Raw genomic sequence first — 27015 nt, 5'->3', positions numbered from 1 at the left:
ACAGAATGTATCACTGACCTTCTCCATTAAAGGGATAGGATTTATGTTCCCTTCCTTTGAAATTGGGTGGGCTGGTGACTGCTGTAGAGGTGATGCAATGTGGCTTCTGAGACCAGGTCATACACAGCAATGAGGCTTCTGCCTTTCTTCCCTAAACTGTTCATGTTTGGAACAATGGCACCAGGATGTGAAGATTACCACGAGTCACATGGAAAGGCCATGTGTAGGTGCACCACCAGCAACTGTAGTTGAGGTCCCAGACAACAGCCAGTATCAACAGACACATGAGTAAACCATCAGCTGATTGTAACTGGGGATGTAGAGTCATCCAAAGTCATCCCTCACTTTGAGACTTCCTAGCTTAGACCAAAGTATTGTAAAACAGAAACAAGCTTTCCCCATTATGCCAGCTGCAATTCTTCACACACAGAATCCAGGTCCATGAGCAAGAAGGAATTTTGGTTTTTCCTTTTTCTTTTAAGTTACTTAAGGTGGTTTAAATACAGAGCAATAGAACAATGATAATCACTAACTTTCCTGTTTGTTTAGGGGTTTTTTGTTTTTGTTTTTAACTAGAAACAGCCATGGCAACTTCATGGTTTAAGGAAAAAAAAAAAAAGGTCAACTTTACTATAAAGGACAACTGGTATGTGAAACAAGGGACTTGAAAGTTAAGATTTTAAAAAATGCAAATCAGTGCCTAGTGATGATTTTTTAAAAACTTGAGAGTAGACAATCAGGTTACAAGCACCTTCAATGGAGAATAAATCCAGATTCTACGACAACAAAATTTAAAACCATACTATGCAGCACATAATTCCAGAGCATGGTTTAGATTTGGTTATGAGTTATGAACCATTTATCCACTTGAGCAAAAGAAAAAAAAATACTTCTAAAGACAAAAAAGGAGTCAGTCTGAAACCTACTGTAAGAGCTCTTTACAGTTAAACCAAAAATAAAAATTCCTTTAAAGCAGTATGTATGTGTATGTATGTGTATATATATATACACACACACATATATAGGTGTTAAGTTATATACAACTTAAATATATATATAACAATATATTGTTATATATGCATACATATATGCAATATATATAGGTGATATATTTATTTCTGTATCTACATCTCTACCTCTATCTCTTAATACCACTTCAATCAAGTACACTTGATTCAGAGAGCAGTACTAGTCTGTGAGAATCCCTGTGATCCCTGCATTCCATCTCCCTAGAGAACAGCTCTTCCATGCTGCAGAGATCAAGATGAATCCTCTACTAAATCAGAGCCATTCCTGCTGTTGTGGTGTGAGAACTAAGATTAAGCAGGGCAGGCAGTGACAGGAGAAAACAAATTAGGTCTATGACTTCAACACAGCCTGGAAACTAGAGGATCCTAAGTCTGCTATTTTCACCATTTGAAATCTGATTTAAAGATAACTTACCAGGAACACTAAGCCTGATACTACTGGCATACTGGAGGGAAAAAGCAACTTCAAACAAAAGCATACATATGTCAGGGGCGTCTGGGTGGCTCAGTTGGTTGAGTGACTCCTTCACCGGGAGTCTGCTTCTCTCTCTGACCTTCTCCCCTCTCACTCTCTCTCTCTCTCTGTCTCTCTCAAATAAATAAACAAAATCTTTAAAAAATATATACACCTGTCATGCCTTCTAATACGACCAACTTGTATCCTGTAATACCAAAGTGCATGGACACAGCCTGAGGTGATAAGGAACACCATCTTTTAAATATTTCCACCCTTTAGTTCAGTCGTGGTGGTAGTTTTTTCAATCCAAGATTTTTATTTATTTTTTTAAATTATTTTTTTCCAGCTGTATTGAAATCTAGTTGACAATTCAAGGTTTTTAAATGTCATTCAGAATGAACCAGCACTGGTTACCCATTTAAAAACTTGTGTTCTGGGGCGCCTGGGTGACTCAGCCGGTTAAGCGGCAGCCTTCGGCTCAGATCATGATCCTAAGATCCTGGGATCGAGCCCCACATCAGGCTCCCTGCTCAGTGGCGAGAATGCTTCTCCCTCTCCCACTCCCCCTGCTTGTGCTCATTCTCTCTTTCTGTAAAACAAATAAATAAATAAAAATAAATAAATAAAAATAAAAACTTGTATTCAGTTCTGAAGCTGAGAAAGTTTCCCAGCTTCAGGTAACTTCCTGCAGGCCTTAGGATCTTCTGTGTCTGATAATAGGCTTACAATTCCTCCCTCCTCATTTATACGGCCTAAGCGGTGCTAAGAACACTAAGAACTGTCATGATTTGGTTATTTTGCAGTTTCTTGCCCAGATCAGTTTATTACTTGGTTGCTTTTATTAGTTTCCTGCAGGTAGAATCATCAAGCGGTGGTCATGTCCTAGACTGGCCTTCCAAGTACAGATTAGGTATATTGAAAGGGTTCATCAACTTCCTCTCTACCAGTCAAGCCTCCAGATTTTATAAACCCTGTCTATGTGAGGCTTAAAGCATCATGCTTTAAGCCTTCTCCATGGGTTCCCTTGGGTTCTTCAAGCCAGTTTAGGAATTTAAGTGCAGTTACTTTCTGCAAACTTATTCATTGTGTCAGACAACATTTTAGACAACAATTTCTACAGCCTTCTTCATAAGCCACCTTCTTAGAGTCTCCTTTCTTGCCATAGGCCAGTGGTTCTTAAGGGTGATTTTGCCCTCAAGGGGACATTTGGCAATGAATGGAAAGAATTTTTCTTTTTATTGTGATGAACTACACATAACATAAAATTCACCATTTTAAACTACTATACAATACAGTGTATTTGATGCATTTGAACGTGTAACCATCACCTCTACCTAGCTCCAGAACATTTTTATCACCCCAAAAGAAAATCCTATAATGATTAAGCAGTCATTCCCAATTCCCCTTTCCTTCAATCTGCTGGCAACCACTAATCTGCTTTCTGTCTCTATGGATTTGCCTATTGGATATTTCATGTAAGTGGAATCATAAAATATATGGCCTTTTCTGTCTGGCTTCTTTGATGTAGCATAATGTTTTCAAGGCTCATCCATGTGTAAGTACTTCATTCCTTATTATGGATGAATAATATTCTACCATATAGATATACCACATTTGGTGTATCTATTCTTCAGTTGATGAACACTGGGATTATTTCCACCTTTTTTTTAGCTATTAGAGACATTTTTTATTTTCATGATTTGGAGGATTCCTCTGGCATTTAGTGCACAAAGATCAAGAATGCTGTTAAACACTCTACAATGCAAAAGGAGAGCTTTCACCACAACAAAGAATTATCAGGTCCAAAATGTCAACAGTACCAAGGCTGAGAAACCTTGACATATGCTGCAAAAGGACTACTACAGAGTCAATGATTCAGGGGCTCTCACTTGATAGGTTCTGACTAGGATCTGAATGAATCATCAGAGCAGCCCTCAAAGTCTTATTGGCCTCTTTCAATACATCTTCTAGAAGCTACTAGAACTCTGGTTCTTTTTCCTTTCTCCTCTAGTCAAGAGGCTGATTGTCTTCAAGGCTGCAGGACCCTTCCATGGACTTGGAAGTACAGGTCATCATCTTTGCTTTCCTTTCAATAGACAGTGGGTACTAATCTCTGAAACTCCTTTCTTGCATCTCAGGATTTGGCTCTTGCCCCAGGAACTTCACTTTTATAACAATAGTATTTAAACATACAAGCTTTTAACATAAATTAGAACATGTGCTAAACACATTACATGCATTATTATAGTTATTCTCATAATAATCCTAAGTACTTGGCATTATTCTTACCTTTCTTTTAGAGATGAGCCTCAGAATTAATAAATAAGTTACCCAAGGTTATGTCATTAATAAGTAGCAGAACAGGCGTTCAGAATTAGGTCTCCTTTTCAACCCAAGTTTTTCACTATGGTGCTATATACTTTGGGCATTTACCACATTTGACTAAATGTACTCCTACTACTGCAGGAGTAAACCCCATAGGTCTACTGAGGGCAATCCCAGTAAACTTTTTTTCTTAAAAGTAATCACTCAAGAAAGTGCCTGACTTGTTTTCAATCAATTATTCTCACCATGTAGGCAGTTAAGTTATCTAAAATAGTGGGAGCAGAAAGATCAAAAGGAAAACAAAACTCGAAGAATATTACAGGGAGGGTTTCTCCCCGGTAGAATCCTCACTCCAAGACATTATTATCCACAGCAGTAATTTCCACTAGGAACTTTTGTGTAGGGGCTAGGAAGCAGGGCCTCTAACTGAAAGCCCGCTGTGATACCTTTCATCTTGCAGGACAATTCTCATACCCTGCATTATTCTTTGCTATTGAGAACCTTGTATCTTCTGTGTGTGGGTATCTCTCCCTCACTCATGCCAGGATGCACGAACTCTATCTCACCTCACAGGGTCTTACACAAAAGCTCAAAGAATGTTTGTTAAATAAATACAATTCTACAAGTATCTCAGTGCCTTTTCACCATGTGAACACTCAAATTTAGTGCTTTTCACGAAGCATATATCTAGAATGTCCAAACTGGCAGCTCTATTATCTCATTACCTCAGCAAAAACTCCCAAGCTAAGAAAAGGCCTCCCCGGTACTAGGACATTGCACTCCTCGGGGTTGTATGGATACTTTACCCTCATTGGAAAGGACTAACAGGAACAAAGGACACACAGGCAGTTCCGCCACCAGTAAAAACATATGTTTGCATATTGTCTTATGCTAGCTTCATGACAACACAGAAGTTCAAAAGCTACAGTGTAAAAGCTGCAACTCTAAGTATCATCACAGAAAAGAAATTTTACAAAATTGGCTCTGAATCAATGGGAGAGCCAACATCTGAACTTTGCTACTAACATCTCATTAGTCCAAGCTGCCATATCTTGGTCAATAGGGCTATTAATGTTACAAGGTATATCAACTTAGTCAGGTTTTTTAGCAAGCTAGATTAGGTAGTATCAAGGAAAAAAAGAACTTTCCTTGTCCTCTTTGCCAGACTTCTTTTGTAATAAAGTGATGTATTAATTTTCTATGCTAAACTTCCCAACTCTTTCAGTTTTGCTTAAGGTGTAACTCCTAGCCATAAAAATTCTTCCATCTAGACCATGTGAATGTTAATGATTCCCACAAAACTTCCATTTTCCTGAAACATAACATTTAAACTTTAAAATATAGCATAATATCTTATTTGGGTTATCTATGTGGCAGAATTTATGGCAAACAATGGTCCATGTGGAAGGCTTTCATTACATATTGCTAATGTAGGAGTTATAGCTTTCAATCTTCTTTACCTTTTGCTTTTACCTATATTATTTCAAAGTCACTTGACGTTAAAACTGTACTTACTTCTTCATTTTGAGGGGTTGGGGGAGGTCTTTCTAAATCCAGAAAATCTAGTGGTCTTTCACTTAGCGTAAGTACACGAGGTGGTGTTTTTAGTGCCAGAGGTTTAAAGGGAGTTGACTGAATAAGGTCAAGATCTGCTGGTCTTGAAAATGGAATGTCTTCATTATTTCCTAGGAGTGTAAAAAAAAAAAGGAAAGGTTTTGAAAAGACAGTGGTTTCATTAAAATGTATCTGCCACTACACACCCCCAGAATGACTAAAATTGAAGACTGACATTTCAAAGTGTTGACAAGGATGTGGTGCAATGGAAATTCTCACACACCACTGATGGGGACATAACAGGTACAATCAGTTTCAAAAACAGCTTGACAGTTTTTCATAAAGTTAAATATAACTTATGGTATAATCTTGCAATTCCACTCCTAGATATATGAAAACACACATCCCTACAAGAACATGTACTTTAATGAGGTTTTATTCCTAACAGCCCCAAACAGGAAACAACCCAAATCTTCATCAATAGATGAATTCACAAACAAATTGTGGTATATTCACATAGTGGAATACAACTCAGCAATAAAAGGGAATGAAAAATTGATACAAGCAAGAACATGAAAGAATTTCAAAAAATATTACACTAAGCAAAAGCCAGACCCAAGAGTATAAACGAAACTCTATAAACTCTATAAAAGATGAATCTAGTCTCTGGTTATAGAAAGGAGATTATGGTTGCGTGGAATTTAGGGGGAGGAACTAAAGGAGATGGGGCACAAGGGAATATTTCAGGATAATGAAAATGTTCTATATCTAGACTGTGGTGGAAGGTCACAAGAATATATGCATTTGTCAAAACTCATCAAACTTCACACTTAAAAATTACATGTATTTTATGTATGTAAATTATGTATCAATTAGTTGAATTATTAGAAAACACTGTTTGAAATTTCAGTTTTATTAAACTTTTGAAAATAATGTAAAGTTTTATTTCCCATCCCCTTTTCTAAATAATATTTTGAAAAACCCAGAAGTTTTCATAAAAATACAAAAAAAACAAAGATTTATCAGACAACTTTATAAACAAATGTAAAATACCTGCTACAACAATCCTTTCTGGAACTTGCATAATGACACTAGCATTTGGAACTCCTTCTTGAAATCCTTGTTCCAGGTCAGCATTTGGTGGTGCTACCTTTAATTTCTCCGGGACCCTCATTTGCTGACTAATACCTTCGGTGTATTCCATTTCATACTGAATTCGACTAATCTCCGCCATCTCAGCAGCAGTGGGAGAAGGAAAGGCTGCCCCACTCACTCTATGGGCAAAAATTTAAAGACAGGGGTGACTGTTAAAATGTCAGTCTTCTTTACATAGTGAAGTTAGAAGACAATACCTTGTAGGAAGCACAAAAGGAGACTTCTTATTTGTATTGAACACATACAAAGGGAAAGTAAAAGATTGAAGACAATGTTTTCCTCAACATAATGCCTTCTCATTTATCAGCTGAAATGGCACCCTGAGGATATTGGTTAAGAGCAAATTTTAAAATTATTGTATAACTACAAGACAAATGTGCACACACATATACACTCTCCTTCTCTCTGCATAGCTACGCATGCTGCTTATAAAAAATGAATGAAATAAAACTTAAATTAAATTCTGAGGGAAAGCTGCTAGGATTTTATAAAAATGAAATTAGGAATTGCTGTCATGCATGAAAAAAATAAAACCTTTTAATGATGAAAATCAAATTCATAAAGTAAATAAGGCTAATTCTAAATTTATTTAAGAAATGTAGTCCCCTGAAAAATCATAAGATACAAATTCAAACTTCTCTTACTGAATGTATACCTGGTTATTGAGATGCAATGAACACCAAATATAGAATATGTAGCAATAAACCCTTCCTGTATGCATTTGTTTCATGGGATTATAAGCCTCACATTAATCTGTATTTAGGATCATACTTACATGTATATTTTTAAAAAGCATGACACGTCTTTAAGGGGAAAGACAGTACAAATGCATGAATAACCTTCTAAATTAGAGAAGGATCCATGCTTCAGGAAAATGCAAAGGAAAGTTACCCCCAAATATAAAATGTAGAAAGAAGTGTAGAAGAGCATGGTTAGCCTATGGCAATCAGCTTTAAAGCCACTATCTCTCAAGCCTTTAATACCAGCTCAACTGAATAAAATGTCACTGACCTTCCTAGTGGTGTGTCACTGCTTGTTCTTTTACTCATTTTTAATACAGTAAATACACATCTAGAATAGCTATTAAGATACTGCTACCCTGTAGTTCAGTTTACTTTATACAACAATTCCCCTACAGATCTGAACTTTTTTGTAGGTGTACATAACAACACGGACACTGCTTTTCCAGCTGTAAAAAAGAAAGAATAAAGATCAGTATTTCAACAATTCATTTATTTAAAAAACCATGAATACAAGTGAATATCTATTTCAAATTATCTTCTAAGACTTGATCTACAAAACCAGTTTTCAGATTTCTCCTAAACAGAGTTATTCTATACCTCAAAAATCATAAAGATGATTTTACACACAGTCACTATTTTATGATTTTCCAAACAGGATAATTAAATGTATATAAAGTCAGAGTAAAAAAAAAATTTTTTTTTGCCATAAGACTCCTTTTAATCATTATATTCTGAACAGGGGAAAAAAGTCCTTTTCTTTTTTTAAGGCTTAATTACAGTACAAATGAAGAAATCATGAAGAGAATATAAAGTGCAGAAGTAAATGTATTTGAGATACCTAAAAAACTGATGTTTAAGTAATGGTTTCTTTAAAAGGAAATGACTTCAAAAGCCAAATTACACTGAATTTTCAGCAAAAGATATTATATATAAATCAAGGGCAATGAAAAGTAAAGATGATATAAAGGTGAGTCATACCTGGGATATTTCCTCAACTCCATGTCAGAGATGTGTTACGACCCTTGAACCACCTCAGTACGATGCTTAGGAGAGCTCTGAGAGGTCGCTCAGAGGGCTAAGCCCTGACAACTGGTTAGTTCTGACTGCTAAATTGCCTCCTTTATTCTTTACCAAAATGTGGGAATTTTAAGGATCTGGCATGCAGATGGTTGAAAGACTAAGAAAATAGAGCCAAAAGACAAAATTTTTACTCACAAATGTGTACCAACTACGGCTTGCTATTCGGCACTATCTGCTTCTGTGCTTCATATTAAATCCTTTAACTTGCTTCAATGTGCCTGTGCTGGATTTTGAGCCACTTTTGTCCCTAGGGAAGAAAAACAGGAGCTAATTGAAAACCTGCATGATACCAACATTAGGAATTCATTGCTGGAAATCCTCTAAATGATAAGTCACCAAAGACACACAAACTTACATTAAGAAGCTAATACAATAAAGAAAAAATTAACAAGCTTATTACCAATTTTAATCCCACAGACAGGGCCCTATACGCATTCATTAGTTAATGCAAAATAAAATATAGAACTGCCATCATCTCTGATCTGAATTTAGAAAGATGTGACAGATGAAAAATACTTAGTTGGATGGACCCATAATATTCATGTGTATATACATATATATCAAGAAGGAACAAATGCATTTTGGTTAAATTGTCATTCAGCTATTTTCATGCAATACTTAATTTAATTTCATATTTATTTCATTCACAACTTTCAATCAATATTTGAATTTGAACCAGTAATATATGCACATGTTACAAAGCACACAAGAACATTCAGAGAAAACAGTGTCCCACCAGACCCTATACTATAGCGACCTAGGTCCCCACAGGCAATCTCTAATTTTTGTGCATCTTTTTAGAGGAGAAACTCTTCCAATACTTGTGTATAGATGAATCACAGTAAGAGCTTATATTCAGATATGATACTGAAAAGAGACATCTCAAAAGAATTATAGCCTTGGGACACTATAAGTTGAAGTTTTATAATAACAAGGAACACATATAACCAGAACATTATCTCTCTGAAATGTGCTATTCTCCCCACTCCATTTACTGCATTTCAGTCTTCACTGACTTTGCACCAATACATCCTATGAGTGTCAAAATTTCATTCTACAGCAACATCTTGTTTTATGAGAATCTGTCTGTAAAATAGCACAGACTAAAATAAAGACAGATGCTGAAAAGACAACTTCTAGAAAAAGCCAAATTCTCCTGTACCCTATTTGAGCTACTTAAATTTAAAAAGCAAATGGAACTTTTCTAAGATGTAACACTGTACTGTCCTAATTAGATCAGAATCTATCCCCTCCCCCCCAATTAGACTATAACATTTTTGGTATTATCTTTTGGCAATACATAAAACAAACTTCTCATTTGGAGTTAAGATATTAATTCCAGAGGTTCTGTCATTGCAAACTACTAGTCAACCAGTATATGATTCTCCATCATATAATTAAGGAGACAAAATCTCTCTCAAAATCACAGATGATCTTAACCTCTAATTTCTAAGCCTCTGAGTTCCCAAACACCAGTAATTTACCAATTTTATATAGTTTTTTCCACATTCCCACAGTGCATTTATTCTTACCTACATTTTTTAGCTCAACTTTTAAACATCTTAAATAAATGTATTTTAAAAGGAAACTTTACATCACTACCTTAAACCATACATATATAAATAGATGTAACAAAAACATAACTAAAAGAAAAAACCCTCATCCATATACTATCTAGAATCAAGTCAAATTCCACTCCTGGAAAATGTCCGAAATGTGGGACACAATGACTCAAGCTTGACTTTCTTATTTTCTATATTAGACCACTGGAACCCAGAGAAATAGTCCAGGAAGTCACAGAAACGACTTAGGTCAAATTGATTGTGGCTGCAAAGATTTATATAATTCTCCAATTATGAAAAAAAAATATCCGGTTCTTTATCACTTATTGTTGTGGACCTAGTTCAAGGTTTTTATATAGGTCATCCTGTTTCCATTCTCTTTTCAAGCAACTATACTTAAAAAAAATAAGTGCATTAACAAATCAGGGTATAGCAATCCAGGATTAATTGCAGTTTTGAAAGAAAAGTAACCAAAAACTTGAAAAAACACAAATCCACAAATTTAAAAATAAGGGTATGAATCTACAGAAAACAAGTTTCAAAAGCAGAAGGGAGGAAAGCAACTGCTAAACTTTGTAATCCTAAAACGAGGCAGCCCTATCGGACAGGAAGGGATAGTAAACACAATTTCCTTTTGGAAAGAACAGCAAAACCAATTCCCAAGGGTTTGAAACCAAAAAGATAGCAGCTCCTACACATAATTTAATTACACGGGGAGAAGACTACTTAATAGTCTTACTAAGTCATTCTAATTCTTTCCAAATCCATTTTCCTGAGGGTTTTTCCTTTGGGATCTCATTAGCTGACGAAATTGACACAGAAATAAACGTTTTTTTCATGTAGGGAGAGAAAACACTTAAGGTCCTTCAGGTCAAGTCTCTCAGTGAGTGGATGGGAGGCTAGAATACAGCTGGCTCTACATTAGGGAACAAGGGCTCTGGGGCTTTTCTCATTTGCCGCATGAAAAGCTGTCACCACTTGGAAAGGGTCGTCATCCCTACAGAGCGCCCCTTGCTCTAACGCTGTAGGACGCGGCCCGGGGTGTTCCTGCACCATCCAAGGGGCCTCGTCCTGCAGGCGAAGGTCAGAGGCTCAGCAGAACCGGCACGCGAGCTTTCCTTCTCCGGCTTCCCAGCTCCTGGAAGGAAACCCGAGGAGCAACTAACTCCCAGCATCCACACCTGGGAGCAAGCGTGCTCACGGACCCACCCGACCGCGGGCCTCGGGAGGCCAACCAGCTTCCAGCAAAGCCTTCCTTTGCAAACACGTCTTTCCCACGAAGTAAAAACAAAAACAAAAAACTACTTGTCAAGCCGACTGGCGTCTGGCCCAAGGTCATTCTGAAAGGGGCCAGGGCCTCGGCCGGGAAGGATGAGGGAAAACCCCAGCCAAGCTCCGCGTTCAAGCTCTCAGGACGTCTCCAGTGTTTCCCAACACGATCCCACCGGGCTGTCAAAATGAGACCCCGAACTAGGGGAGGGGGCGGTGGTCAGGTTAGCCCCAAAACGTTCGCGGGAGCTTGTGCTGCTCTCTTCAGGGACCGAGGAGGCGGCAAGGTCCTGAGGGGGTGGCAAGGCCAGAGCCCGGGGGTTGGGACTCGCGGCGACACCGTGGACCGGTCGGGGCCACCGCGGGTAACCTCCTTCGGCCGGAGGGTCATGGCCGCGGTGGTAGGCCCGGAGGCCGGCACGGGCCGCGGGTCCCGCGTCGGGAAGGCATCAGCACTCACCCCTGGGCCCGCTGAAGAGTCCCCGGCGAACGCCCCCGCCCGCCGGCTCCCGGGGCGTTGCAGTGGCCGCTCCCACAGGCCGTTGGCCGAGCGCACTGAGGCGCCGGGGCAAAGCACCGGCCTGAGCGGCCCGCAGCGGGCCGGGAGAGATGCGAGAACGGCCGGAACTGGTCCTTGCCGGGAGCCGTAGCTGAAGCAGGTTTGTGGTCATGTGATGCAGGCAAGGGCGGACGTGAGGCTCACGCACAGGAGCAGGGGCAGGGCGACGGCGATACGGGGACATCTTTGTTGAGGGCAAAGAGCGCCAACTGCAAGCAAAAACGCGTCTGTGGTAGGAGTTTGGTTCACGACTGAAATTTTATTTTATTTTATTTATTTTTTTGGTTCACGGCTGAAATTTCATTCTATTTTATTTTTTTTAAAGATTTACTTATTTCTTTGACAGCCAGAGATCACAAGTAGGCAGAGAGGTAGGCAGAGAGAGAGGAAGAGAAGCTTGCTTCCTGCTGAGCCAAGAGCCCGATGCCGGGGCTTGATCCTAGGACCCGGAATCATGACCTGAGCTGAAGGCAGAGGCTTTAACCCACTGAGCCACCCAGGCGCCCCACGGTTGAAATTTTAATAAGGAGTTCGTGATCTGTAAGACTCACATGTTTACAAGGTAGACAAACCTTCCACAGCCAGTTAAAATGACTATTTTTCAAGACTGTTAGTATCAAAATATCTGGCGTGAGGCCTAATACTCCGAATATTTCACCGACTCTGCTGGTGATACTCCGATTTTGATCACTGGTTGAGCTAATTAATTATTAGATGTCTTCCTTAACAGTACCCCTCCCCTGACTGGCTTCACTAATCGCTCAACATGAGAATGATGGAAAAAGAGAAGTTAGTTAGCTTTTACAGTAGTTAGCAGCCTTATTTAGCCTCGGTAGAGCCCTCTCTGGATCTAACCACCCAACTAACTTTCCGTGGGAGATTCAGTACTTTGATCCCCAACATCGGGGCGGTCTAAAGCCAGATAGCGGGATATTTTGTGTAACTAGACTTTAACAAACAGCCAACAAGGACATGCACACGAGCGGGTACTTCTCTAGAATCTAAAGATGCTCCAGAGAGGTTGCTGCTTTTCAAAATAATTTAGGAAGCACTTTGAGAATCTTGTTCTTGGGTCTCTTATTAATAGTGGCAAATCATCCTTTTGTAAGAATAGATAGATTTTAGGAATGATGAGTCATTCCAAACCAATTCTTTTGGGGGGGGGGGGGGGGATAGAAAGACCAAGCTGGGTAAGCTATCCATAACCAAGACTTGTAGCAGTGAGGGCCCTGCTGCTTCCAGCACCCTTCCACTTCTTTGTTTCTTGCCATTTGCTTTTTATGCCTGCCCCCTCCCCACAAGAAAAACGTTTTGAAATAACTTTCAAAGGAAAGTTGTGAACCAGTTGCCAGATCCGAAGTCTTCTTCCTTAATTCTGATCACCCTTGATTTTCCTGAATCATTTGATTCTGTTAAAGGAGTCAGTGTGGTACATGAAATCACCAAACATTGGTAGTCGATTCTCAAAGAGGGGAAAAAAAAAAAAAAAGGCTTTTTCTCTTCCTTACCTAGAAACTCTGCCCCCTTGTTTTTTTGTGATAAAGCTTCATGCTGGGTCTTCCATCATTAATGTGGACATTCCTGTTTATGATTTAATCCATTACTGACTATCTTTGCACCCATAATTGCCTCAAATCTTTTGTGGGGGAAAAGTGCCATATAAGTCTACATTAATTAACACATCCATTTAGTATCATGCTGTTGCCCTAGTTCTAACCATTTCTTCGTAAGTGTCCCTTTGGAGTTTTGATCCTAACAGATTTCAAACTCAAATTTTCTCCTTCTTCCCAATCCAGATAGCTTCACCTGATTTTTTTTTTTTTTCAGTTAATGGCAAGATTATTTTTCGAGTCCTCAAGTTTCAGAATTCTGAAGTCATCTTTCAGTCTCTCAAGACCCCATCCTTTTAGATTCCCCCACCTCAATGCCAACTCTCCACTTTGTTCTGTTCCCACTGCTAAATCACTACCTATCAACTGGGTTGATAACCTTTTAACTGGCCTTCCCAGCTCCATTTTTCTCCTCGAATTCTTACCAGAGGTTGGATTCACAAAGCGCCTAGTTTTACAAATTGTGACATCCCAAATTTGAAGCCCCGGGTTTAAAAGAAATTGATGATTTACAGTTCTCTACACAATTCAAAAGTCCATAATAGCAATCCAGTGATTTTTAAAAACATTTGAAATTATGAAATAGCCTGGCAAGTGCAGTATGTAAAATATTGGATCTTCTAAGTTACTGTTTATATGATCATTCCACTCTTTTCAGAATCTTCATTGCTCTTAGACCAGCCAATGAAATATAGGTTTAACCTATATTTGAAACTCTATGTGATATGGCCCTAACTCCTACAATGCCACTTTATTCATGTTTGTGTGTGTATGCACATGTGATGTTTACATCTACAGAGAATACATATATCCCATATATTCCTATGTATTCCATGTATGTTCTTATACTCTATATGTTCTTGACCATTAATTATTCTCTGAAATTGCTTCATGCTTTCCTAACTACTTACGCTTATCTGTAATATTCCTGCCACCTGAAATGCCATCCTCCTTCTGGCCACCTTCTGCTTCTTGAAATCCTAACTGTCCTTAAAGGACCACCTAAAATATTCCTTCTTTCATAATTATTTCCTGAGGGCTCCAACTTTTGCATCACTATTTGTCATCTCTTATGGCACTTATTCTGTCCAGTATTATAATTAATCTATCTATTTGCCTTATTTTCTGCCACCAGATTAAGTTCTGTGTTTGAGACCAAGGTCTGTGTCTCACTCATCTGGATGACTTCTGTGGAGCCAGATATCTTGAGCATGATGTAGGTCGTGGGTATAAAGTGATGAGACCTCTATTTCCTGGTTTGGCTGATAAACCCAATCACAAAGCAATCGTTTTTTAAAAAGGTTTTGAGCAATGTCAGCATTTTTAGAATAAACAGTCTACAGACACCCAGAGAGGGTCACATTTATCTGGATGTTTAGATTTAGCCTGGTTATTCAAAATCAGTTTCTTTTCTCTCTGTGTTTGGTTGTTTCTCAGTTTCCAGTGGGCAGAGCTGGGAATACGGTGAGATTGAACTAGCCACTGTTCATGCTCTCCAAGTCCTCTGTCAGTAGGTTACTAAGAATAGATTAGAGACTGATCACAATTTTTCCTTCCAAACAGACTCGCAAGTAGAGAGAATGACCACGAATAAAACATTCAGTCATCTACTTGCTATCAGTCAAAATAAGTTCACTTAAATGTATTAACACATTCTGGAGGGACTCAAAATGTTTTCAGCGTACTTTTTGGCCCAGTTATGAAAATATTTCTAAAATATTTATTTGAACAACAATTTTCTTTGTCTTCTTAGAACTATTACCCAAGATCACTGTTTAGTTTTTTCCTTTTATAATCTTGTTGCCATTTAACACAGCCCGAAAGTTCCTTACTTACAAGATTTCTTATTTTGTGTATTAAAAGCATTCCTCTTTACCATTTCTGTACATTTAAAATTTTATGAAAGTTTTTCTTTGAATGAATAACATTTGTATTAGAAATGGGAAACATTTATCAAAATGTATGACGCATACTTTCTGTAATCTATATGTGTTCTTACTGATTTGTAAAAATTTCTTAAACACCTTAATAGAAAATGAGCAAAGATGTGATTAGGCCCTCCAAAGGAAAACAAAAACAGGCACTAATACAAAATAAGAAAATACAAATAAAACTAAATGAAAAAACAAATACTAATTAATAAAAAAAAAGCAAATACTAATTAAAAGTGACAAATACGCAGCATCGCTGGTAGTGAGCAGACTGTAAATTAAAACGTGATAGGGAAAAATTGTAAAAGAACAGCTATATCCGGAACTGGTAAAAGCATAGGAAGATGGGTGTTTACATTGTTGCTATAGCTGGAAATTCTAACAACCTTCTTGGAGAACATTTTTGTATGTGTATCAAAGACCTAAGATCCTGTGAGTTATTTGATTCTGTAATTTTCCTCCTACCAATTGATCCTGAGGAAGTAGGTGGAAAATGTGAAATGAAATGTTTACAGTATTTCCATAATAAAACTAAATTAAATGTCCATCATAAAACTAAATTAAGTGTCCCTTGATTGGGGGATTCACTGACTTATGTAGTAAATCCATGCAATGAACTATGGTGTAAATAATGATTAGTTCTTGTCTATTGATGTGAAAAAATATCCATAGGGCATTAAGTTAAAAAAAAATCTTGTTACACATAACATGTTTTTATTCTATTTTTGTTTAGGAACATATTTACAGGGAAGAACTCTGGAAGGACATACACCTTAATTATCTTGGGTGAGGGTGACAGGTTAGATTATGGCAATTTTTATATTCTTCCTAACTTTTGTATTGTCTCTTGTTTTTACAGTAAACATGTATTATTTTTACAATTCAAAAAATTATTTCCATTTTAAAAGAAAAATAAGACCAGATACAATTTTTTCAATTTTATTTTTAGACAATACAATAAAATAATTTTTAGCTATAATTTCAGAAATATTAGTACATTACAATATTGTAATGTCAGGATATAATAATATAAAATATCCAATATATTTTAAATATATTTCATTTGGTTATAGAGTAAACATTAAATTAAGTTTAGTTGCAGTAAGTTACATTTGCTGCATAGAAGAATCTTTGTAAGTTAAATTAGCAATACAATTCAAATTCAGCATTATTGTAATACTTTTATAAATAAGTTACTTAATAATGTTTACCTTGCAAAAAGACCTCTGAGAAATCCATTATTTTAGGACACTCTGAAATTTCAAAGTTGAAGCCCCAATTTGAAAAGAAACAAGTTATTTACATTTTATCTACAAAGTTAAATCTTCATAACATTATAAGCTACTCATAGGCATTTGGAAAGTAATGCATGGAAGCTGTGTTTTAAGGCTCAGTCTCAGAGGTATGATTGAGCTACTGTTCATATGGCTTCTTTGGAATGTAAGGCTTTAGCATCACCTGTCTTCCTCAGAAGTTAAACACTGCTAAGAGGGCAAGAGAACACAGACACTTGGATAAGCAGAGACCAGTAATTTGGCATTAGCACCAATCTAAGGCTTTTACATATTAGTAAAATTAGACAACCTTAGGGTTGTTTGTGATTTTAGACTTTAAAAGGGAGGCACAGATGGAACAATTACAGCCAGCTGTACCTGGTAACTGCCCATACAATTGTTCCTTGGCTGTTTGCCCACAGCAGTTCCTAATTTTGAGTGTGTCAGAAATCACCTGGAGGGCTTGTGAAAATGCAGATTTCCGGGCCTTACTCCTAGAGTTTCTGACTCTACAGGTCTGAGGTGGGCCCTAAAATTTCCATTTATAGCAAGTTCCCAGAGGCTGCTGATGCAGCTGGTCCAGGGACCACAGTTGGAGAACTGTTGTCCTACAGAGGGTTTGTGGCCATCAATTAGACCCTGTATGCCATAATGATACAAAAGGGACAATAGGATATTTTTAGAGCAAAAAAGTCTTAATATTAGGTGAGTCTACGTAAGTAATCTAAGTAAAATGCACTTTATAATGTTTAAATGTAAAAATGGCTTGACAGCAGTCACCTGAGCAGGGAAGTGTGGGAACCGAGGTCCCAACCTGTGCTATCCTCTGGGGTCACACCTTCACTTACAGAGCAACTGAGACCAGAGCAATAACCTGAATTTAAATATCAGCACCATCAATGCCACCTGGGTGGATCAAGAAGTATCTTCAGAGCTTTGCCTCGGATACCTGGCCTCTCAGATCCATCACATAGTGTTACCATCGAGTTCAAGTTGTACTTAGCGCCTTGCAGATCTTTGTTTTCTTAACGTTGTTCCTACCTTGGCTTCTGTGACGCCCAAGAGAAGCTAGATGTCCTGGGCTTTCTCTGGCCAGAGACCTTCTTGTAAACCTTTATTGAGGCCTACTGAATGATGATGATGGAATATAAGAACAGTGACAAAGGAAGAAAAAGGGAAAAAAAGCTAGCTCAGATATGTGGGAGTCCTAACAGTAACAGTAAGTTAGTCACCTTTTCTGGGATATCAGATCAGAAACAGTCTCTTTTTCTCCCCCTTAGTATCTGTAATTTAGCACTTTCCCTGGGGCCTGGGTTGAGGCTAAATGAAATGCTTGTTCAGCTGATTTAAGTAACTTTGGGAATGTATCAACACACTGAAAAGCAAGTCTTAAGACCTATTATCTGCAAAGCTATACAATTTTTACATTAAGATTTTTATAGGACTCTTTCAACACAGTTGGTGAGAGTATGTAACATAAAACACAAAATTTTTTACAAAAGAAGTAGGGAAATAATCAGGGAATAAATCTGGAAATACCCAGGTTACATGGAATATGAATGGATTACAGCAAAGGAAAAATATTTTGAGCCTAATCTGATTAGTCAGCAAATGTCGTAAGTTTTCTCAACATTTATAGGGATGGGGATAAAGCGCACATCCAATAAGTAGTATCCTTGTTATCTGGGTGGGTGAATTGGTAAAAAAAAAAAGGAAGTTAGATACATTTCAGAGCATGAGTGTAACATTATCCTATTAAAATTAATTCACTAAGGGTAAAAATTTGAATGCTAGCAGGTTACATTGCTGCAATGAAATGAATTCAATGGACAAATAAAAAATCTTTTAAAAAATATGAACAAAACCATTCAGGGAAACCCCCTTTTGGCCTTAGTCTTGGGTATACTTGAAAGAGCCCTAGAATATCTATGAACCTTAGTTTAGTTCTGGTTTCCTCAGGCCTTAGGTTACTGAACAGGTCTCAAAGTCCAGTCCAATGCATGAGGTGCCATTACTCCACATGCCCCCCATCTCCCTCCTGTCTCAGGGGCTAAAGGGGGTGGTGGCACAATCTAAAACCAATTTAGTCTCCCTGAGTCTCAACAACTGGAATAGAAAGGGGCAAATCTTGGGAATCCAGTGGATCAAATAGCTTTTAACTTGTAGCACCAAACTTCATACCATTGCAGTTGAGGCCGTGCATTGGATGCAAGTGGAATAGGATTTCAGGGGTAGTTTTTGAAAAGTCTGCTGCCTTGCCATAGGAAAGTTTGCAAGAGCACAGATTAGATACTAGGATTGCAGAACTGACTTAAAATAAATGCTTTGTTATGTGGGGAACAAATAGAAACTTTGCACTAAGTCATCAAGGAACCATATTGTTTGGTTAGAGAAAAATACCAAAATAAATGCATATTCTGCATCATTACTTGGTTATTTAGGATGAAAAAGAACAGTTCTGTTTTCTTTTGATTTCTTCATTGTCTTCTCTTCATGCACACCCGACAGCGACTTATTATTTTTTCTAACTCCCCAGCTTTCACAGTTGACGGAATAGGTTTTCTGAAATAAAAGCAAAAAGTGCAAACAAAGAATCTCATCAATGTATAGGTAAAGAAGGAATATTTGCTGGGTTTGAGATTTATTAATAAATATTGTAGCTCATCTAAACTCTATTATAGGAGGCATATTTCTGAAAAGGTATATATGTCAATGTTTTAGAATTTAGTTGTATTTCAGCCGCAGTGAGGAAAACATAGCAGTGAGGAAAACTCTACAAACTTAGAGATTCTCTGTTTTGTAATAAAAACAGCCTTTGTCCTTTAAACAGTCTGGGTCACGCACAAGTCTTCCAGTACAGTAAATTAAGAGCAGCAGATCATTTCATGGTTTTATTCTGTAATTTGCTATAAGTTCATATACAAATGTTAAATATATTTGTTGGTGACAAAAATCACATTTTTGGGCCTTTATTGATGCAGTAGTACAAACCCATGGATGGCTACAAGTTGACTGTGGAACAGTTTGTAAACTGGGAGTTCTGAACTAAGCAGGATTTTGTTGTCACGGGGATCTCTTTTAAACATGAGTTCATCAACACATAGGTAATGAAAATCTAACATGGCAACCTCTGAATAGTTCAGCAACTGAGTCATGAGATTAAACTTGACTTTGAATAGTTACCTGAACATTCTTTGGGGGTTTAATGAAGCCAACCAGAAACTGTAGGAATTTGAATAGTAGTTGCACGTTCCTCTTCCATGGCACTCTATGAATGGACTGGCTCGGAATTCTTCCAGGCAGGAGCCAGGGGAGGCCAGAGCTTGCCCAGCACCCTCAGAACCTGCACTTGTGAACTATCACAATAAAAATACATGGATAAGAATTCTGTGCATGGTGTTCAAACTTTCAGTGCTTTACTTTTTTTTTTTTAATAGTAAGAAAAAAAGTAGTATGAAATAAACTTATGCTTTTTTATCCAAATCTGCTAATACTTCAGGTACCTTCCAAGTTGAGTATTAGTCATCAAAAAAAAGTAAAAGCTATTTCTTTGGCCTGAAATCCTCCTTTTCCTCAGTCAGCTAGCTCATTTTTATAGTTCAGGGATATGCTTAAATATAACCTCCAGGAGGCTTTCCTTGACCTCGTCCCTTTCACAATCTCCTCTTTCCTTCAGAGTACTGACCACCATCTAAATTCATTACTATTATGGTTATTTTGTCTTTTTGTTTATTGTGTACCTTCACCACTAAGATATATGTTCCATGGCCAGCAGGAACTTTGGTTCATTGTTGGTATTCTTCTTAGTGCTTAGAACAGTCATGGCACATGGTAGGTGTTCAATAAATACTTTTTAAATTAATGGTTGAATGAATGGAGGAATGGATGTCTGTGAGTAAAGAAAGAGGAATGATGTATCCTAAGTGATGCTATACAAAATATGAATAACCACCAACCAACCACGTTTGGCTCTCAGAATCACTGATGGTCAGGGCATAGATTTCTTCATTTAGCACTTCACATCTGGAGAATCTTTCTTTAAAAGACTTTTTCTCTTAGCCCCCATCTTGATATGAATGTCAAAGGGGCATAAGTGTAAGGTAAAAAGATTGTGGAACAGACAGACTCAGGTTCAAACCCTGGTTTTACCACTTAGTAGTTATGAGACCTTGGGGACCTTCATTTTTATTTATAAAACTGTAGAAGATAGAAACTACTTCCAGGGTTTCCATAAGGATTATGGAGGATCTATATAAAACAGCTGCCATGTTAAAAAAAAAAAAAAAGGTATTCTATTACTAATTTGGCATTACTCATCACCTGAATGTCTTATTTAGAATTTATGGGTAAAGTCATTTTTTTAAAATTCTCCATTATTTACAAAAAACCAACTTACTTTAAAAAAAAGTATATTTCCAGATTTTCAAGCCAATGTCCCTAGAATACACTGCATATTAGTATCAGGCAGCATCATTCTTGGGGGCCAAATTTCACCCCGTCCAATGTAAGGTTCTAAGGGTAATCTTTACTATGAATTTGCTGTTCCTTTCCTCCTTACCATGATAAACGAAAATCCTTTCCAGAGAGAAATCCAGCCATTGGGACAGGAGGGAATGGCGGTGGTTTGGCTGTGAATGGCGATGGCATTTGTAGGACCTTCACAGACAGTGCATCTGTAATGTGAAAGAAAGAATATGGCAGCTGGGCTGCTTTGATGGCTCAATTGGTTATATGTCTGACTCTTGGTTTTGGCTCAGATCATGATCTCAATGTTGTGAGATCGAGCTCAGCATGGAGTCAGCTTATGATTATCTCTCTCGCTTTTCCTCTGCCCTTCCCCCCACTTCTCTCTCTCTCTAAAATAAATAAAATCTTAAAAAAAAAAAAAAGAAAAAATACAGCAGCATCACCACTTTCTGGACCACGATGTGCTGCCTTACATTACATTACACATGAAATGATTGACCTTGTCCCATCACAAAACTCGAGTTAGATTTTTACCTGCTAATATAAGGCTCCAGGGCCCTGCCAGTAATTGGAGCCATGTCCATTGGCATCGGAGCTGGTGTTGACAGCCAGTATGAATAATCATTTCGAGATGCAAAATTACATACATCGTTGATGTTACAGAACAAGAATGGCATTGTGGTAAACCGCTGCAGGCAGCTGCCTAGAGTTCCTAATGAAACATCGGACTGAGCATCACTTTTAGTTAAGTTAAAATTATTTTGAGTATCATTCCTAGGCAGAGGCTAATTAAAACAATGTGTGACAAAAATAAGACAACCCAGAAGAGTTGTTTGCAGAATGTGTTCTTGAAAAGTTTTAATGATGATAGATATCAAAGAGCCAATAAAAAACAAATTCTCCTGCCCCAACCCTCTTAACACTTCAGGTGACCCTTCCTAATCAGTCTAGCACTTGAGGACTGGTCAAGGTCGGGTGGGAAAATGTCTTTGTTTCAAAGTATTCCCAGTTCTTCATGGGTATGTAATAGCTAATAACTAGACTAAGCTTCAGAAAAGATGCTGCTTTTAAGATTAGAAAGAAAACAGGTGATTTAAGTGAAAATTGTTTGTATTGAATAGGACAAGCTAGACTGACATTCATGAGCTAGGCTCCTTCCAGAGCTGTACATTCCAGAATGAAAATTAGACATTAGGCCAATGTTGTTTCATTTACTGTCTTTAAAAAGTGCTGTAAGGCACTCAGGCTTGTTCACACTACAGAGAAAACTACCCCCATACTATAGAAGTTGACAATATGTCTATGGAACAAAATGAAAACTAGGCTTGGGACATTACCCAGGTCTTGTCCATGGGCTTGTTCATTTCCTTGTACAAAAAGAAAAGAAAATCCACTATAGAGCGGCTCTGTCCCTTCTGGACAGGAGGGAATCGCTGTCGTCTGACTGTGCCTGGTGAAGACGAAGCCTCTCTTCATTGGCCCAGTTGCAGGAGGTCCAATGTGTCCAGGTTTCCCCTTCAAGCCTGGCAGTCCATCTGATCCAGGTGGTCCTTTAAAAAACACGTCATATATGTTTCAATACAAACAAAACCTCAAACTCCATTTCCCATAGTACTAATTTCAGTGTTGATGTATATCTGGTAAGCTCCTCTTGAAGGAGTCCTAAAGAAGACTGACTTACAAAATGGCCAAACAATATTAAATGTTGATTGTTTATCACACAATGCCTCTTCTTATAAATATTTGTGTATATTGTATGATGAATTTTTGAGATCAGGTCTTCTTTCTGTTTTCATTCTGTGGCACCTAGCACAGTGGCCTGCATCTAGTAGGTCTTACGTATATTTTTTTATGTACAAGTCAGTGCATTCTACAACAAGAGTGAATAAGTCAAATACAATTTGAAAGTCTCTTCAGGTGGATAATAAAAAATGACATGTGCTTTTGGTAAAGTTAGTAAATACTCGTGGAAAACACTGAAAGTTCTTTTTAAAGGTGTAAACTTCGAGAAGGTTTTAAATCAATGAGTAAGGCAAATAAAAACAGAAAAGACTTTTTTCTTTTAGTGTGATAAGAGTTTCTTTTATTTATAAGTTTAAGGCAAAGTAAGTATTTTTGATACTTTTTTCTCTGCACTAGAGTAGGCAAATTCACGTTTGTCACTTTCTAAATAAGGACCAGAGAGCTCTCCTTTCTCTCTATCCTCCTTTCTTTCCTCTCCTTTTTTTCATCAAATAGCTATCATTTAATGGTATAGGTATTGGCTTCCATCCCCTCTTGGTCCCTGATCCATTTCCACTGCCAGTGTACCCCAAGCTCCACCTAACCCACCTTGGGTCCTAAAGAATGCAGGAGGGTAGAGATTGTTGGATTGGGGGCCCACGAGTCAAGGGAGATATTGTTTCCCACAAACAGCCATGCCCTGGAGTCAGGCAGTGCCCCAGTTTAGTCTTGGCTCAGAAGGCAATGCCTTTCTCCACGATCTGTTAAAGCCCTAAGATTCTATATTTTTCAGTCAACCCACATTCTTCTGTTTTCCAGGGGTCTTGGCTTATTCTTTGAAATTAAAAATAGGTCATAGCTAAATTTATCAAAGTTTCATGTCTTACTTGAGTCATCCAGAATTTTATGTTTTTAATATATCAGATGGAGAGGATACACCTTCTTCACTTTTCCCCACATCTACCCTCATTACCAGGGAGCTGTTAACTGGCCACAAGCAAAAGATCCCTCTACTTGTCTCTGCACAGGGATTGTGATTAGCTGAACATGAGAGGAACTGGAGGTAGATTACCATGCAAAAACACATGATCCAGGATATTCTGTATTTCTGAGAGAGAGGCCAGGGCTCTGAGTTTATACATGTGCTATTTAACTCTCAGATCCTTTTATCTTTCTTGTGAGGTGGGTATGGCATCAGGACTAATTCTACTTGCTAATGATTCTCAATACACTTTGTATTGTAGGACCCTCACTCTTACTGTGGTCCTCTTCTGAAACTTGGTCAGTAAATTTTAATTAATAGAATTAATTAGTAGAATTATTAGTAAGAGTTTTGCATCTTCCCACTTTGGAAAACACATTTTAAGGACAGCTGAATGATTAAGCATGCTCTAAAGTGCACTCTTGACAATACTAAATCATGAGTGATTATGCGATTAACATAATATTAGCATTATATTTGATTTAAAGATTTAAGTTTCTAGTCTTTACAGTTTTATTATAGTAGATCTGGTCATATGTCAATAAATTGGAAAACTGCATTTAGAATTTTTTTCTTTAACAAAATCAGCAATTCTTTTGGATATGTAGGTATTTTCTAGAAAGTGCTTTTGAAACTTCTGCAGAATGTAGATTTTGATCCAGGTATATCGAATTGACATATAAACTTATATTCAGACTATTTTTTTAAACAGGAAAACAAGTCTACACCTTTATTTATTTACTTTTCAGTAAGTTAAATCCTTGGGGGGGGGCGTGGCATTACATGGATTCTGTGTTCAGTGGCTTTAGCAGGAAGGTTGCTTTGGAATTTGGCACAAAGAGGAGCATGAGTCACTTTTCTTCAGATTACTCTGGTTTTGTTCAGTTTGCCACCAGGAGTCACTGTGTTGTCCTTTGCTTTGTACACAGAGGCACATCTCTTGCCTAGATAGAATTCAGTTTCATCTGCAGCACAAACACCTTCAATTTTAAGAAGAGCTGTGTGCTTCCTCTCGTTCTGGAGACCCTGCTTAGAGCTAGCAAAAATGACCTTGGACCACAGCCTTCCAGACATAGTTGTCATTTCAGCAGTCCTGTTACCAGGAGGCCCCACTTATTTGCCCCTAAAGTTCAGCACCCTTACCTCCACCCAGACTAAAATATTTAAGAGGGCCTTTTTCAGGATAACACACGAGTTGTTCAGTCATTCAGTATTCATGAACAGCATGGCATAGTTGAAAGATGGCTTTCCTAGATAAAGATACGAAGCTGCTCTTCAGTTCATATCAAGATAATATTGGTTCAAACTATGTACTTGTATGCCACTCATATAAGTAGATATTATTAAATAAGTACTCCTGTAAATAATTAAAAACAGTTCTGGCCTTTCCAAAAATAGAATTCATGCTTTATTAGGTCTCCTTGCCTCCAGGCTAAAAATTTGGAGTACATGTGCCCAGATAAGAGATAGGAAGAATGGTGTACTCCAGTAACTCTACGTTTTTCATCTTCTTCCACCTGAAAATTTTTGTGAACAACACAAACTGAAAGACCTAGATGACTCTTAAAGTCACGTATTTGAATGAGACCTCTCTGTATATTGAAAGAGCATTCCTTCAGTGAAGAGAACAAGCCAGCTGTGTATTTACCTTTCTCTCCTTTACAACCTTTGTTGCCTTTTTCTCCAATTGGCCCAGGAGTTCCTGGTCTTCCATCCTTGCCTGGCTTACCTCTTGGCCCACAGGGTCCTAGGCAAAAAACCAACACTGTGTTGAATGGTTCATACAGGATAAAATGTAGGGTAGCCAACCACCCCAGTTTACCTAGGATTTTCCCAATTTCAGCAATGAAAGTCCTACAAACTGAGCTGTAGACAAACTGGGACAGTTGGTCATCAGCTTGTTATACCATCAAAACCAAACTAGGAACATATGAAATAACATGGAAGTTTGAAATTGTGCTGCCATTTTGATGGACTTTGTTCCAGAATTTTCTATTCTCTTGTACTCATCAAAGTAATATCTCTTTTATATCCCAGATAATTCAGGCAAACTTAGAATGTAACAGTTCTGCTCAGAAGACTCTTATAGGGTGCTAACCCCATACAGAGGGGTTAGTTCAGTTTCCATACACCAATACTTTGAAAAGATTTCTTAAGATCAAGCATACATTTACATTTACTGCTCTTCCAAGTGCTGTACAGAGTGTGAGAACAGTGTCCACACACAGAATTCCAGTTTATTCAGGCAATCATTTAGAAATAGAGTTCTAAGACTGAGTGGCCAGAGAAGATATAAATAATACTTGAGCTTAATAAAAAACACATTTAAGTGCCCTAAAGAATATTTGCTCAAGCTTATGATATACACAACAGTTTTCAGTAGATTCAAAAGGCCTTTTATTTACTGGTCAAGAGTAAAATAAGCTTGATCCTGAAATGGATTGTAAAAAACACCATAATGTGTAACATATTCTGTGAAGTTGTATCACTTGCTTCCAAAGCACTTTGTAGGTATTTTAGTTCGACCCCTTCCTAGTAATCCACATCAGTGCTGCCAGTGCCACACCTAGGATTCCCGGTGGCCCCGGTGGCCCGGGTTCTCCTTGCATCCCTGGTCCTCCAGCACGGCCAGGTGGTCCTGGGCTCCCTGGAAGGGAGATGATCTTAACCGTGCCAGGGTCTCCACGTACACCTATTGGTATGAACATAAGACAGTGATGGCTTCACTGATGAGTTACCCTTTCTTCAGGAAGAGCAACACTAAGGAAATAATACTTACCGGGTGGTCCTTTGGGCCCAATTTGCCCTGGAGGTCCAGCTGGTCCCAGAAATCCCGGATTACCCTTCTCCCCTTAAAAAAACAAAACCAAAACCAAACAAAACATTTGCACGCCCTAAAATATAAATCAAAATCATCATCTTTGTATCCATAGTAGTGCACAAAAACAGTACCTTTCACACCTGGAAATCCATGGAATCCAGGATCACCTCTGAGCCCTGGCAGACCTGGGCTTCCTGGTGCTCCCTGTATTTCAAACAGAAGGGAGCAGAACCAAAGACAAATTTTAAAAATCACAATAGTCACTGCAGTTTTTTTTTTTTTTAAGAAAATAGTATTACATTGGATCAGAATGAGCTTAAGTTGACAGATATCATTTTTACCTTCCCATCCACCCAATCTCCCTATAGCTCCTCCGCCACCTAGACCTTTCCTTAGCGCTATCATTGTCAATAAAACAGAAGCAAAATCTGCCTTTAAGCTCAAGAGCAAACACAACGTCTGGATATTAGTGTCTG

General features: G+C 38.0%; 2 protein-coding genes across 16 annotated transcripts in view; both read right to left on the bottom strand.

Moving 5' to 3' along the window:
• MFF (mitochondrial fission factor) overlaps positions 1-11815 on the bottom strand; it is a 31345-nt gene extending 19530 nt beyond the window's left edge. For 4 of the 15 annotated variants that reach the window (XM_032857381.1, XM_032857385.1, XM_032857382.1 and 1 more), the window contains exons 1-5: positions 11634-11813; positions 8478-8589; positions 7531-7708; positions 6418-6638; positions 5326-5495 (exon numbers count right to left, since the gene is read on the bottom strand). In XM_032857381.1, coding sequence (XP_032713272.1) covers positions 5326-5495; positions 6418-6638; positions 7531-7568 — 429 coding nt within the window. In that variant the 5' untranslated portion in view covers positions 7569-7708; positions 8478-8589; positions 11634-11813. Of the gene's footprint in view, positions 1-5325; positions 5496-6417; positions 6639-7530; positions 7709-8477; positions 8590-11209; positions 11231-11633 lie in introns of those variants that run through there. The other 11 variants (XM_032857376.1, XM_032857383.1, XM_032857378.1 and 8 more) reach the window with 7 other exon arrangements.
• A 7078-nt stretch (positions 11816-18893) lies between these two features.
• Positions 18894-27015, bottom strand: part of COL4A3 (collagen type IV alpha 3 chain) — a 125818-nt gene continuing 117696 nt past the window's right edge. Inside the window, exons 44-52 of the mRNA XM_032857373.1 lie at positions 26671-26743; positions 26498-26569; positions 26285-26410; positions 25367-25465; positions 22352-22564; positions 21549-21726; positions 21106-21220; positions 19731-19903; positions 18894-19109 (exon numbers count right to left, since the gene is read on the bottom strand). Of these exons, the coding sequence (XP_032713264.1) occupies positions 19025-19109; positions 19731-19903; positions 21106-21220; positions 21549-21726; positions 22352-22564; positions 25367-25465; positions 26285-26410; positions 26498-26569; positions 26671-26743 (1134 nt within the window). The 3' untranslated portion in view covers positions 18894-19024. The remainder of the gene's footprint in view (positions 19110-19730; positions 19904-21105; positions 21221-21548; positions 21727-22351; positions 22565-25366; positions 25466-26284; positions 26411-26497; positions 26570-26670; positions 26744-27015) is intronic.

Source organism: Lontra canadensis, unplaced genomic scaffold, assembly GCF_010015895.1.
Source record: "Lontra canadensis isolate GAN:19392208 unplaced genomic scaffold, GSC_riverotter_1.0 scaffold13, whole genome shotgun sequence".
Classification (NCBI taxonomy): domain Eukaryota; kingdom Metazoa; phylum Chordata; class Mammalia; order Carnivora; family Mustelidae; genus Lontra; species Lontra canadensis.
The sequence above is the reverse complement of the archived record's forward strand: the minus strand, read 5'-3'. Positions and strand labels throughout refer to the sequence as shown.